The sequence below is a fragment of the Crassostrea angulata genome, chromosome 7, assembly GCF_025612915.1.
Source record: "Crassostrea angulata isolate pt1a10 chromosome 7, ASM2561291v2, whole genome shotgun sequence".
Taxonomy (NCBI): domain Eukaryota; kingdom Metazoa; phylum Mollusca; class Bivalvia; order Ostreida; family Ostreidae; genus Magallana; species Magallana angulata.
This window is the reverse complement of record NC_069117.1, coordinates 24,976,550-24,992,307: the sequence shown is the minus strand read 5'-3', so window position 1 is coordinate 24,992,307 and position 15,758 is coordinate 24,976,550. Positions and strand designations below refer to the sequence as shown.

At 34.7% G+C, this 15,758-nt stretch overlaps 1 protein-coding gene across 1 annotated transcript; it reads left to right on the top strand.

Moving 5' to 3' along the window:
* Positions 1-9,522: 9,522 nt before the first annotated feature.
* On the top strand, positions 9,523-12,027 carry LOC128191919 (uncharacterized). Its single transcript, XM_052864292.1, has 4 exons — positions 9,523-9,844; positions 10,386-10,542; positions 10,805-10,910; positions 11,192-12,027. Exons 1-4 carry the CDS (start codon positions 9,736-9,738, stop codon positions 11,852-11,854), a joined length of 1,035 nt encoding a protein of 344 aa, XP_052720252.1. The 5' UTR covers positions 9,523-9,735; the 3' UTR covers positions 11,855-12,027.
* Positions 12,028-15,758: the final 3,731 nt, after the last annotated feature.

Here is a 15,758-nt window from a genome sequence, read left to right as displayed (position 1 = left end):
AGTACTGTCTTTTGTTTTATATATTTTAAACATCATTGGTATTTGAAGATTACCAATTTGTTTTTATTTTTTCTCAATCAAGCTTCTCTAATTCAAAATCTACGAAAATTCCTTTTCAAAATCCGGAAATCATCTGGGTTATCGCATGCGCATTACATTCATGCTAAATCACAGGAGGCTCTTTAGTTTATGTTTCCATAACATCACATTTGTTTGGATAAACTCAGAAAAGATATTACAAATACGTGTAAATTTTCATCATTAGAAATTTGCAATATACTTCGTTCATCAAAGAAAAACGGGAAGTAACTCTAATGTGTGTAAATTTTCATTGAAAAGAACTATATACGATATTAGTCAAATTTTGCCCCCAAAATTCGCTAATTTTAAAATGATTCAGGTACATTAATTTGTTGTGTTATTTTATAAAAGAGTTGATATGAAATATGTTTCTCACCTATTTATTTGATTTATCTGCACTCACTGGCAGTATATGACGTCAGAAGTGACACTATTCTTATAATATATTCAAAATCAATCAAAAATTGACATTTTTTCTTGTCTTTTTTTCGAATGGGAAATATAGGGCGACTCTTTGAACAAGAACGAACTTTTTGTCACTTATAAGTATTGGAGAGATACATCATTGGTGAAAATATTTTGTTTGTTCAAGCAGTCGCTAAATGTTTCCTTAAAGAAAAACTGCCTCAAAACAAGCCTTTTTATGCTAAAAATGAGAAAATGCCGGGAAAAGGTAAACTTTATGATGTCACATTTTTAAAGTGTGGGCACTAAAATAAAAATGAAAATTATGAAAAAACTTCAAATGTATATTTGTACAAATAAAACAAAGAATTACAGTAAAATGACAATGTACATTTTAAGGGGCCATTTTAGGCCCAAACCATATATAGTCCTTTGTCATATATTCTGTTCATTAACGGAAATACGGGAGATCACTCTAACTCAGTTCTTTTAATATGAAATCCTGACAGTTACGCAAGTCAAAATGGTGTGTAAATTCGAAGCGAGTATAAAACGTTGGTAAAAATGTGTTGAATTCTTCATTAATATGAATAAAATATTTAGATGAAAGGTATTTACAGCCTCAAAATGGTTTGTTGTGAATAATTTGACTGTTATTTTCAATGCAGCTTCATTAATTTTCTCCAAAATCGTTTCGGAGCGTTCTGCAATTTTTTGCTGCATTACGGGTATACATGTATGGGAGGCATTTTAAATGTGGTGAAAGCCTGTCCCGAGACACAGATTATTCTAACTAAGCAGAGTGTAGTGAAATTAATATCTTTATTGTAGGCTTAAACCTTGATTATGTAAATGACACAATACGTTGTGTGGATGTATCTCAGTATTTCGTAAATGTCCGATATCATATGCAATGTCAACCCGTACACGCACGGGTCAAAGTCTAGTTGTATACGTAATTTAATTAATTATTATATTGCTCGCGTTATGTTATATTTAGGCTTTATGTTTCCTTCCTTCTTCAAACAATAAAATTATGTTTTAAGTTTATGTCTCATGCACTCCCATAAACAAATATCGTAATTATACCCGCACTTCTAAAGAAAGTTCGGGTATAATATTGTTACCCTGTTCCGTCCGTCCGTCCGTCCGAAAGTCCGTCTGTCACGTTTTACTTTCTCAAACTGTTCTTACAGCTTATAAACCAGCAAACTCAACTCTTGGAGTTTGATTTGGGGTATCATGTTGTTTTGTAAAAGGTTTCAAAAATTCTCTGTTAGTCCTGGGGGTCAAATAATTGGTGAAAATTACGTTTTTTCACAAAAAACCTTCTTCCTCGAACTCCTCTACTTTTTTAACAGAAGACAAATCATCTCTTGGAATATGTTTCAGGGTATCCTACAGATGCGCAATAAGGTTTCGGAATTTTGAATTTTGTCCTGGGGGTCATTTAATGGCTGAAAAATGACTGCAAAAAAACTGGTTTAAAAAACGTCATTTTTTTTTTGCAGTAGCCAAATGATCTTCTAGAATATGATTGGGGGTGTCATATTGAAGTGTGATCAGGTTCCAGAATTTTTTTTTTTATTAAGGGGATCAGTGGGCAACAAAAAATCACGTTTTTTTGCACAAAAAAATAGATGGTTCCCAAAACTCCTCTTACAACTTTTGGAGTAGCTACGTCATCTCTTGGGATATAATTTGGGCTGTCCTATAGATGTGCAATAAGGTTTAAAAAAAATTAAATTTCATCCAGGGAGTCAAAAAGTAGCAGAAAATTGACGTTTATCACTAAAAAAAAAACATAGATCCAAGAGCTCCTCTTATGATTTAATGGATAGACACATCATATCTTGGGATAAGATAGGGACTGCTCTATAGATATGCAGTAAGGTTTTAAAAATCTAAATTTCATCCAGGGAGTCAAAAAGTAGCAGAAAGTTGACATTTATCACTCCAAAAAAACATAGACCCCAAAACTCCTCATATTATATAATGGGTAGACACATTCTATCTTGGGATATGATAGGGACTGTTCCATAGATGTGCAATAAGGTTTTAAAAAATTAAATTTCATCCAGGGAGTCAAAAAGTAGCAGAAAATTGACGTTTATCACTCAAAAAAAAACATAGATCCAAGAGCTCCTCTTATTCTAGAGTTTTGTACAATTCTGTTCAGCCATCTCTGAGAAACAAGACTAGTTCAGAGCGGGAAAGAAGAAAAAGAAGACGAAGAACATTAATACATGTATTAAGAACCGTACAAAACAATAAGTCTCCAAATTTTATTCTGTAGACTTCATAATAAAGATTAAATAGAGATAGGATCATCAAACATCAATAATTTAAAGATAACTGACAATTTCTGATTCTACGGGGGTCTGGATGACTCCTTAGGGTCATGAATTACATGCCATAATGATCTGATGCGCCATGATCTATGGAGGAATAATATCTTTGAATTAAGGTGGGGATCTCAATGGTTTTTATGATATTTGATAATTGATCTCAGAAGTTAACAAAATATACAGTGTATCATCATTTCCTATTTCATAAAGGGGGTGAGGGGGGTTAAATACAACACCTGGGGGTCATTAAAGTACTATACACCATTTGATGCATCATAATGACATTAGAAGATATTTTGTATTTTCCTGATCGCTTCATGACCAGAACAGTCCCATAAGGTCATGACCTACGTTGTATTTGATGCATTATAATACATTAAGAAAGAAATACTCCTTCCTTACTATTATAACTCATATAGAAATGATAAGTGTCTAGTACACTTACTTACTTGTAATACACAAATTTAAGAAGAAATTGTATATACAGTGTAAATATGGGGTCAACTCAATAGTGCAAGTCTGACAAATGAAAAAAATAACTTTTGCAACTAAAATGACAGAAACTTTACAAACGATAGGATAGGTAACGATGATAAGCTTATTTAAATATTAAAAGATGATGATACAGTATGCTGTTAAAGGGAGATCACATTTAGAAAGTGAAGGTAGAACTTATGTATGCTGGCATCTCATTATATTGTGCTACTGCTACTACATGTACATGTATTATGCTTACCTATATTGGTCAACATCATAATGATGATCCAATTAAAACACAATAATGAATTCCTTTAGCTGATCTTAACTAATCCGTTTTTGCATATGGAAAACACAGACAAGTATGTATACACGTGAACCCATCTAATCGAAGAGATGGGTAAAACTAGTACCCACTAATGAGACCTGCAGAGCTGTGTTGTGTACGTAACTTCAGACAAAGATCAGTTATTTGTAACATGCATGTATTTTTATGACCTATTCTTCAAATCCACTTGCACTATTTTATTAGGTAAATAACAGCAATAAGGTTGTGCAGGACACCTTTATATTGTGATGTATACTTCCTATTGAGATAAACAATAAAGTATATTAAATATTAAGAAGATATTTACCCCCCAAATAATGTTACATAACATTGAAGCGCATTGAGTAAGAGCGTTTACATGTCTGTCAGAGCATTGGGGTCCAAGGTGTATTTTTGGTAATTTTACAATTGATATAAATGAATTTTCATGGGGGGGGGGGGTCTGGACCCCTCACTCCCACCCCTTCTCTAACTCTGTGCACACGATGATGTACATGTAGGCACATAGAAGCAAATCTAAAACCGGCAACCGCCACGGGGAGGGGGCATAATTTAATTTTTAATTTTGTTTGTAATAATTATATAGACCGTTATACTTTCTATGACATGAACTGTTAAGATTACTGATTAACTGAAAATTCACTGCAAACAGTTCAACCCCAAATTCCACATAAAGTGCTGCTCATGTGTATTGTCATATGGGAGGGAATCTCACCCTTCAGTTATGAAAATTATAATTTTGAAATGTATTACCGGAGCTTGCATGTGACCTTCATTTTTTATTAAACTGGTACAAAACAGTGTTATTTAGGGGCAAACACTTGGTGCGGGTATTACTGTCTAATGACAGCATCTAGTTAAATATTTACCCCCAAAATAATGGTACCTAACATTGACGCGCAATGAGTTAGAGCGTTTACATGTCTGTCAGAGCATTGGGGCCCAGGGTTTATTTTTGGTAATTTTACTATTGATATAAATGAATTTTCATTGGGGGGGGGGGGGGTCTGGACCCCTTACTCCCACCCCTTCTCTAAATCTGTGCACACGATGATGTACATGTAGGCACATAGAAGCAAATCTAAAACCGGCAACCGCCACGGGGAGGGGGCATAATTTAATTTTTAATTTTGTTTGTAATAATTATATAGACCGTTATACTTTCTATGACATGAACTGTTAAGATTACTGATTAACTGAAAATTCACTGCAAACAGTTCAACCCCAAATTCCACATAAAGTGCTGCTCATGTGTATTGTCATATGGGAAGGGATCTCATCCTTCAGTTATGAAAATTATAATTTTTAAATGTATTACCGGAGCTTGCATGTGACCTTCATTTTAATTAAACTGGTACAAAACAGTGTTATTTAGGGGCAAACACTTGGTGCGGGTATTACTGTCTAATGACAGCATCTAGTTAAATATTTACCCCCAAAATAATAGTACCTTACATTGAAGCGCAATGAGTTAGAGCGTTTACATGTCTGTAAGAGCTCTGGGGCCCAAGGTTTATTTTTGGTAATTTTACTATTGATATAAATGAATTTTCATTGGGGGGGGGGGGGGTCTGGACCCCTTACTCCCACCCCTTCTCTAAATCTGTGCACACAGTGGTGTACATGTAGGCACACAGAAGCAAATCTAAAACCGGCAACCGCCACGGGGAGGGGGCAAAATTTAATTTTTAGTTTTGTTTGTAATAATTATATAGACCGTTATACTTTCTATGACATGAACTGTTAAGATTATTGATTAACTGAAAATTCACTGCAAACAGTTCAACCCCAAATTGCACATTTAGTGCTGCTCATGTGTATTATCACATGGGAAGGGATCTCATCCTTCAGTTATGAAAATTATAATTTTTAAATGTATTATTGGAGCTTGCATGTGGCCTTCATTTGAATTGAACTGGTACAAAACAGTGTTATTTAGGGGCAAACACTTGGTGCGGGTATTACTGTCTAATGACAGAATCTAGTTCAAATTTGTGATGATGATTGTATAGATATGTTACTTGTTTTAGATTCTTTCTTCATCGCCGTTAACCCATGACAAGTCTCCTATACATGTGTTTCTTAATTGTTGGTGAAATTTTCTCAATTATAAAATAGTCAACGCAATGAGTAAATAAAAGTCAATCTTTGAATTTAATAGAACCAGTAAAAAATACCCTAAAAAGCTAAGTTCAACGCATTAGTTTGGCCTTTCTGTAAAATTGTTTTAGATGATGTAACAATACTGGTATTAAATGGAAACTTGTTTTACTCTGCATGTGCGAACCATTCAATTTTTTCTGTGATAATTTATTTTGAATAAGATCCATAATTTGTGTCTCCAAATATATTTTTAAACAATGTCATCTAAATGACAAACTTAGTGGCTGATGTTTTATCTCCTCTGAACTAATAAATGTTATCCTTTTTTTGAATTTCTGAATTGTGTTAAAGTTATTCAGGTAAAAACTTTGATAACATTTTATTTCTTTTGAAATCTTAAGGATATAGAGTGTTAAAAAAGCTAAAGTTATGGAAGAGTGAATTGTATTCATGTATATATATTTTAAAGTGAGCTGGGTCATTGTTTCACTAACCAAAGTGGCTTGTGTGATTTTTTGGTAAAATAAATCCTTCAACATTTGTTTATGTACTGCATCTCTTTGTTGTGTTATCAATGTGTCCAGGTTAAATTGTAGAAAATCATGTGTAAGCAAGAAATTTGTCATTATTTTTGCAGTTATTTTGTGTCTGTGCATGCATATAATTTATATACATACATGTATATATTCAATTGTGAATGATATTGCACAAATCAAATTGGAAGATTCTGTTAATAAATATAATATCAGTTTGAGTAGCGAACACATAGTTGAATATACATATCTGTACCATTTTTTAGCTCACCTGAGCTGAAAGCTCAAATGATCTTTTCTGATCAAATTTTTTGTCCAGCGTTCATCAGTCTGTCCGTTGGTAAACTTTTTACATTTTCGACTTCATCCTCAAGAACCATGGGGCCAATTTCAACCAAAGTTGGCACAGAGAATTATTGGTTGATGGCCCAGGATTTATATTTGTTGAAATGAAGAGCCATACACTTTTTCAAAGGAGGGGGGGGGGTAATTAAAAATTATTTAAAGGACTATAGATGCTTTGAGCCTAAAATGGCCCCCTTAAATGACATTGTCATTTTACTGTATGTCTTTGTTTTATTTGTACAGGTATACATTTGAAGTTTTTTCATAATTTTGATTTTAATGCCCACAATTTAAAAATATGACATCATGAAGTTTACCTTTTCCCGTCATTCTCGCGTTTTTAGCATATTTTTAGCATTTTTCTTAAGGAAACAATGAGCAACAGCTGGAACAAACAAAATATTTTCGCCAAAGATGTATCGCCCCAGTACTTGTAAATGACAAAAAGTTTGTTCTTGTTCAAAGAGTTACTCTATATTTCCCATTCGAAAAAGATGAGAAGAATGTCAATTTTTTACTGATTTTGATTGAATTATAAAAAAAAAGCGTCACTTCTGATGTTATATACTGCCAGTAAGCAGTAAAAATCAAATAATTAAGTGAAAAACATATTTTATGTTAACTCTTTTGTTAAATAACACAATAAATTAATGTATCTGAACCACTTTAAAAATAGCGGGTTTACTAATATCATATATAGGTCTTTGTTTGTATTTTTCAAAAATCAATTTGCCAGACAAGCTGTAACTTGTGTGAAAGCATCCACAACACATAAGTAATGTTGATTCAAGTTTGTTCATATCAGGATTTGGGTGAAGGATAGGGCCAAAATGGGGGTGTCATATTTTTGCAAAGAATTATCTAGAGAAAAATCTTCTCAAAAAACCCATTTTGCTAAAAATCTGTATTTATTTATTTACAATTTGGGGGTGGGTCAAACTTTATATATGAATATGTAGAAAAAAGCTTATAAAAATCTTTTTCTTTAAAATCATTTGCCAAGAAAAGTTGTTATGACTGAGTGTAACATCATCAGATAGTGTAAATTGTAGTTTGTTCAAATCATGATTCCTGGGGGTAGACATACAATGTAAAGCTCATTTAATTTAATATGGCTATTATAGCTCAGGTGGTGATGTTGGCCTCTTGTTGACCATATTTTGTGGTGTATATACATGTATACATTTAACATGACAATCAAATTTCATTTTTTTTTCATATTGTTATCAATAAAGACAATATTGTATCACAAATTTCCTGTTTGTTTTACCCTTGTAATATTAAATTGGATCCGAATTAATCTACATGTAAGGCAACTACAGGTGTATTGTGTTTCTTTTAAAAAACTGTGTTCTTAACAAAAACAAGGTATGGTAATTTGTTTGCATGATACATTGTGGAGCCAAGTTTATGCGACACAGTCAGTTCTCATCAAATAAATGTCATTCAGTGTTGAAAAAGTTACGTTGTTTTGAAAATTGTTTCCATAAGTCTAGAAGTTGATAAGTACAAGTATGAATTATTAGTTTTCTAGGATTCGTGTATTACAACGCATACATGTATTCTTGAAAATAGTTTTGCCTTTTATAAGACATGTAGTAAGGACGCATGAATTCAAAGTATGGATTATTCCATTGAACATAAAACGTTTTTATCAATTTCTTATGTTTACTGTCGAGATGATAAAATTAAACTTTATTTACTATTAATTAACTCTCTGTTACTTTGCATTCAGTTCTCTTGCATGAATAAATGTATATATGTTTACAAGTTTTGTGTTGTCTTAAAATATTTGAATAAATTCCATTCAAATTCATATATTATGTTGCATTGAATGGCAGATAAGCGGCTACCTTAAATAAGTGAAGAAAAAATCCATACAATTTAACTTAAACATTTGACTGTTTTCCTATGTCTTTATGCAGAGATCTTCTGAATAAGAGAGGTTTATATAGTCTAAATAATGGCCACAGGCATCAAACCTTCTTAACACAACAAGCCAGACTGAAAAAAATGTTAATGTATGGCCTATACCAAAGAATGCGCTGCATGCATGGAATGCATAGATTGGTGCCATCTTCTTGATTCAAATCACTGTCTAAAAAACTGCAACAGTTCACGAGAGGGCGCGTGTTACCATGGTTACATGGCCATCATGATTTTGTGGGTACGTTATACACCCTCTGGTGATGTATTGAATGCCTGCATGTAAGTTTACCAGGAAGTCGCATTGACTGATCTGAAGACTTAATAACTGGAAGAGGACAAAGACTCTCTACACATGTTACACGTTTCAAAATCATATCGCCTACATGTGCAAACAGTAGCGTTAGTACATAAGGTATTCATCTTACAGAACCAAACCCTATACTGCCATTGTTAAATAATTGTTGTACAGCGTGTATACGACAATTTTATGGAGATAGAGCAAAAAATTATAAAACGACCAAGGAATCAAAATAACGTCTGCTTGCTTGTGCGAAATATTTTATTTACAATGCAGAATTGCCGGAGCGAGTATCTTCATGTAATGTTTCACTCACTTTTTAAAGCATTCGTTCAGCTTTTGATTAGAGGAGAATGGTTTTTATTAACAATGAGAGTCTCATAAAACAATTATTTCATTGATTTTTTTAAAGCTTCCGTTCAGCTCTTTCTAGGAGATTTTTTTTTCTATCAAGACATTAGCATTGCTGAAGTGGAAGAAAAATACATGTCTAAATAAAGCCTATATTTTTGTTGGAGGGTCTTTAAAGTGCTGCATAAGAGTCGTCACTTTTAAAATGTGGATAAAATTAGGAGGGGTTTAATCAGCCTGTGTCTTTTTAAGATAATCCGCTTTTAGAACAACGTAGGTTATTCAACGATTACATCACAATTAACGACTTCATGGACAAATGTCGCGAGACATTGTATAATAAATTAATAATGTACTGGACATATGAATAACATGTCTATCCGGTCATTATACGGGACACGATTACTCAATGGCATTTATAATTTGTTTATTTGTTTTCGCATAAAAACACAGCTACTTTATGAAATATTGCCTTCCAGAATGAATGTTTAAAAAGGTGTATGAAGAAAATCCTGTATAATATACCTATATTTTAAAATGCCATCCCCAAAATCATCAATACCTGATATTGGGACAGCATCCTTGAGGAAAACAAATCGACAACTAGCTTATGAGAGGGCGCTTTGTATCAACAAATCTCATTTTGGTAAGTAAAGTATTTACCGTCTGTCTTTCTCCCTTACTCGAAAAGAGTGTCACGAGCAACGTGAGACATTTCCAACAGATGGAAAAAATCTAATAATAGTCGAAAAAAATCATTCTTTTAAAAAAATTTATATAAGCTTATCACATGCTGAGTATCTGGCTTTTTTATGTAGATAATGAGGATACTGAAATAAATAACAAGTTAGTTTAGGTCAAAATGTAATTCTGTTTAAACATTGCATGAATATCAAAACAGTTCTTATCTTTACATAATTTCCAACAAGTTTCTATTCCGGTTGCATTATTATGTATTATTATACAAAAAAAAACAAGATGGCATATGCATTGCATCTACAGGTCATCTAGTATGATTTAAAAAATACAGATGCTTTCAAAACTTTAAATGGTCGGTTTGTGTATGTGTTTCCCTTTTTGGATAGGGGAGACAGTTCTTGGTCGTAACATGACGGAGACGAAGGTGCTGGAAGCCCTTTCAAAACTTTAAATGGTCGGTTTGTGTATGTGTTTCCCTTTTTGGATAGGGGAGACAGTTCTTGGTCGTAACATGACGGAGACGAAGGTACTGGAAGCCAAACTGGAACAGCTGGAGAAAGACAAACTTATGCTAGAAAGAGATCACTTCTGGAGACAAAGGCAGTTTTTAATTTCCAAAGCATTTGACAAAGAGCGTCGATTAAGGTGAGTAGCATGTTAAGATTTTCTGCTCACATCACATTAATCTCAACTTCTCTGACTTTTCTGGCAAAGCTCGGAAGAGCTTACCTTTTGTCGGCAAGACCCGAGAAGTTGCGACTGACATTACATGTTTGTTGCAGGTTTACTGCATTATATGTTCTAATAATTACACACCAGTATAAGACATATTTTATGGCAAAAAGAGAGTCTGTGCTCCATTGGACTCACCCACAATAGTTCTTCATTTTTACCACAATTTTTTCAGATACTCCATGCTTTTGAATAGAATTTCTTTAAAAGACGAAGATAACAAAGAACTGAATCTAACACCCGAAGATAGCCACAAACTTCCTCCCATTACGGATGTTGACGTCAGTATACACTCTCATCTCTTATTATTTAGTTGATCATAAATTTTATCTTCATCTAATCGGCAAAATGATATATTTGGGGATTTTAATTTTGAGTTTTTTTTAGGCTGTGTGGTTAGAGAGGTGATTTCAAATATATTTTTAATTTTATATTTGTTTTTGGTTTATAGGGGGTGTCTTTTACAGCGTTTCCAACAGACTAATCAAAAATTGCTTTTTTGCGAGCTTAAAACATATTACATAAATATATAATGTCATCGTAATAAAATTGATATCTTCAGGTATCCCTCACTCACCAATTCTTTCCGGGCAAAATAGATTCCGAGACAAGTAGCAATTATAAACTTATACTCCAAAGAAAAAGAAAACTGAAAGCTACTGTGAATGTTTTGCGTGCTGCGCTGGAACTGAGTAAGAAAAACAGGGAGAGAAACAAGATTCATGTGAAAAACGATGAGAACTCACTGGAAACATTTTCACAGGGGCCAAGCGTCCAATCTACCATCGACTCCGAAAACCTTGAATCCACCGAGAAACACATCATGGAGGCTCGGAAAAACAATTTTCTCAAGCTTGTCGTGAAAAACTGGAAAAGTTTTAAAAGACCTAATACAGAACCAGAACCACCACAGAAAACTTCATCCGAAATAAACCGGAAGTCGAGTTCTTCCCAACTGCCAAACCGCCTGCTAGAACGTCGACAATCCTTGGTGAGAACAAATACAGACGAACTGTTGCTGAGACTGGCAAAGACTCTTCCCCCTCAAGTCTTGAACGGAACAAATAGCAACAAGTTATCCGACATCAGCTCTGTTTTGGGGTTCTCATCCCGTAATAAGGCACTCCGACAGCGTGAACTGAGCGTTCTCCGTCGACCCGTTCTCTCCGACGATCGATTCCTAAATCTCCAGAACTCTCTGATCAGATCATCAACAATTCTCTGATCAATTCGTCAACAAGTTACCTGAAGACTACTATTTATTTAAGGCAACATTGAGTTCTGTGTTGATATTACTGTTGAAGGCAATTGTGTTAACCATGCAGCACCTGATCGAGCTGAGATATCAACTTACAACTGACACGTTGGCATATTAATCTTTAAAAAATATTACAAGCATATGGTTTTAAAACATACTTTGTCCATTCATGCCTTTGGGTTTTTAAGTTTGGCCCATGCATTTTTTGCCCCCTTTTTTATAATGGTTTTAATAAACGAAATATATCGAACCACTGATACTTTTTGTCAATACCAGTAACATATTAAAATAGAATTAATTTACAGCGATGTAAACGCAAATGGTGTACAACATCAACTTTCGGCCACTCTTCAATTTATAAGCAGTAAGTTTGATATAGGCTCGTATACACTTCATTTTTTCTGTATCCAAAATGTCAAAAAAGAGAAAAGAGAAGGAGTCCGATAAGTAAAGAAGAAATGACACAATTTGGGCATGAATGCAAACTCCAATTTTATTGAGCCTAGCAGGAAGTCCATCCACATTGTAGTATGACCTTTATTAGCCTATACATTTGTATCTCAGTAAACCAACCACATCGTCGAAATGTATATGTACAAGCGTATATTAGCCCCTGTTGTTGAATAAAAAGGGGCAATGGACACACCAATTCTTTGCAAACCTTGAATTTTATTTATAACTTAAATGTTCTATAATGTTTCTTCCTTGAAGAACACTTTAAAGACGTGGGCATGCATAAGAGATTACAATAAGTATATAAGACAAGAGTATTCTTGTTTAAAACTTTAGAGGGCTCTTACTTCTTAAAAACCGAGAGTGTAGCGATTGCATCATAAACAATAAACTTAGCTATTAAATAGTGTAAAAAATTTGTCACTCCAATCCTTTTAAATACAATGACACAGTGTTTCACGTGTTTAAAGATGACCGTAAAGATTTTATGCTAAAGGAATACATTGTTCCAAGATCATTGTCGATTTTGGCTAGCAAGCACTTACTAAACATAAGGAATACTGTTTAAACCAACCCCAAACACCACCCAAAATTGTAGCTTCCTTTCTTAAAGATTTCGCATACATGTACCATGGTTGAAACATGATAGTTGTAGTGCAATGTATATATGTTCACATTAACTAAAACAACTGCAATAAAGTAAAGTAACAAAAACACCGGGCGATATAACAACACAGTTTGTTGTCAAAACAATCAAGTAGGAATGAACATTATTTGTATATCTTTCTGAAATTAAATTCGGAACATTCTTAATGGTCATAACCCGAATTCATCACTTTCTTAATCAATTATTTCAACAACTCTTTTATATATTCTCCTTATCCACAACCGCTTCTCAAACCTAGAAACGGTTTGGATTCAATACTGTGGTTTTCGACCTGCCCGCTGCATTGACTTGCAAAGTCTTACTTACATTCAAACCCATTTTATTTTAATGAACCTTTGTTCTTCTTGGCGTTTGCTCATCAATAAACAGTATTATTGACCATGCTGAAACTTATCTATATGTTGCATCCTTTTTTACGATCTGTATATAGAACACAACATTTTTCGGGAGCAATGTTGGTTCAGATCCTCACTCCTCCATGGCACCTGACCCTACCTCTATCTTTCAAGAGGTCCGTGTTGCTCTGCTTTGAATTTGTATTTCTTTTTATGGATTTTTGAGATGGTTGATAGTTTCTTATTGTCATTTTTTCATGGTATAGAGACCTAGACGGTAAATATTTGCTAGGAATAGGCAATGGCTTCCAAAATCCAAAAAGGCATTATAGTACACATAATACTGGTATATCTTAAAAAAATTGCCATCTTTGCACGCATGCAGACTGGTAATAGTGTCATGTTGTAAATTTTGAATTAACCGGGTGGCAGTAAATACAAAATTTACAAGTTGTCATGTTGTGAATTTTGTATTTCAACCGGCAAATTCAAAATTTACAATATGACAATAGAATGACAGTTGACTGTAAATACATACAATACTATAAGCAACTTGCATCCGACTGTTGGCTGTCGTATATATGGAATTTCGTACATTTAATCCGTATTTAAACAGAATGACATTGATTATGATACATGTATTTTATTACCGATGCATAAGAATTCAGAGAAAACACCATAAGAATTTATATTTCAAAAAGGGTTTTACATTTGGGATGCAGTCATGTGACCAGATCTAGTGCTGATATAATACAGATTTACAATTATACTCTGCATCTTTTGGTTTGTCACCTTTTATTGAAAAAAGTATTTGAACCTGTTCTATTCAATACATGTACTGGTGTTACTGAACGTCTACACTTTAAATATGGCTGACAATTTCATATTTTTTCTGCTTTATGTGGTTACTAGTACATGACGTTGTACTCACTAAACTTCAAAACACGGTGTACCCAGGCGGTCCAATACCAACCAATCACAAAACACAGTGTACCTAGGAGGTCCAATACCAACCAATCACAAAACACAGTGTGCACAGGCAGTCCAGTATCAACCGATCACAAAACACATTGTACCCACGTGGTCCAATACCAACCAATCACAAAACACAGTGTACCCAGGCGGTCCAATACCAACCAATCACGAAACACAGTGTACCTAGGTGGTCCAATACTAACCAATCACAAAACACAGTGTACACAGGCGGTCCAATACCAACCAATCACAAAACACAGTGTACCCAGGCGGTCCAATACCAACCAATCACGAAACACAGTGTACCTAGGTGGTCCAATACTAACCAATCACAAAACACAGTGTACACAGGCGGTCCAATACCAACCAATCACAAAACACAGTGTACACAGGCGGTCAATTACCAATCAATCACGAAACACAGTGTACACAGGCGGTCCAATACCAACCAATCACAAAACACAGTGTACCCAGGTGTCCTTAACCAACCAATCGCAAACCACAGTGTACACAGGCGGTCCAATACCAACCAATCACAAAACACAGTGTACCTAGGAGGTCCAATACCAACCAATCACAAAACACAGTGTGCACAGGCAGTCCAGTATCAACCGATCACAAAACACATTGTACCCACGTGGTCCAATACCAACCAATCACAAAACACAGTGTACCCAGGCGGTCCAATACCAACCAATCACGAAACACAGTGTACCTAGGTGGTCCAATACTAACCAATCACAAAACACAGTGTACACAGGCGGTCCAATACCAACCAATCACAAAACACAGTGTACACAGGCGGTCAATTACCAACCAATCACGAAACACAGTGTACACAGGCGGTCCAATACCAACCAATCACAATACACAGTGTACACAGGCAGTCAAGTACCAACCAATCACAAAACACAGTGTACACATGCGGTCCAGTACCAACCAATCATAAAAAACAGCGTACACAGGCGGTCAAGTACCAACCAATCACAAAACACAGTGAACCCAGGTGGTCCAATACCAACCAATCACAAAACACAGGTGGTCCAATACCTACCAATCACAAAACACAGTGTACCCAGGTGGTCCAATACCAACCAATCACAAAACACAGGTGGTCCAATACCAACCAATTACAAAACACAGTGTACCCAGGTGGTCCAATACCAACCAATCACAAAACACAAGCGGTTCAATACCAACCAATAACAAAACAGTGTACACAGGTGGCCCAATACTAACCAATCACAAAACACAGTGTACCCAGGTGTCCTATACCAACCAATCGCAAACCACAGTGTACACAGGCGGTCCAATACCAACCAATCACAAAACACAGTGTACACATGCGGTCTGAATCCAGTAGCAACCAATCACAATCTTTTAAATATTCCATCCCCGTTAATTAAAGCTCGAAAAACATATCTACATGTAATTACCGACA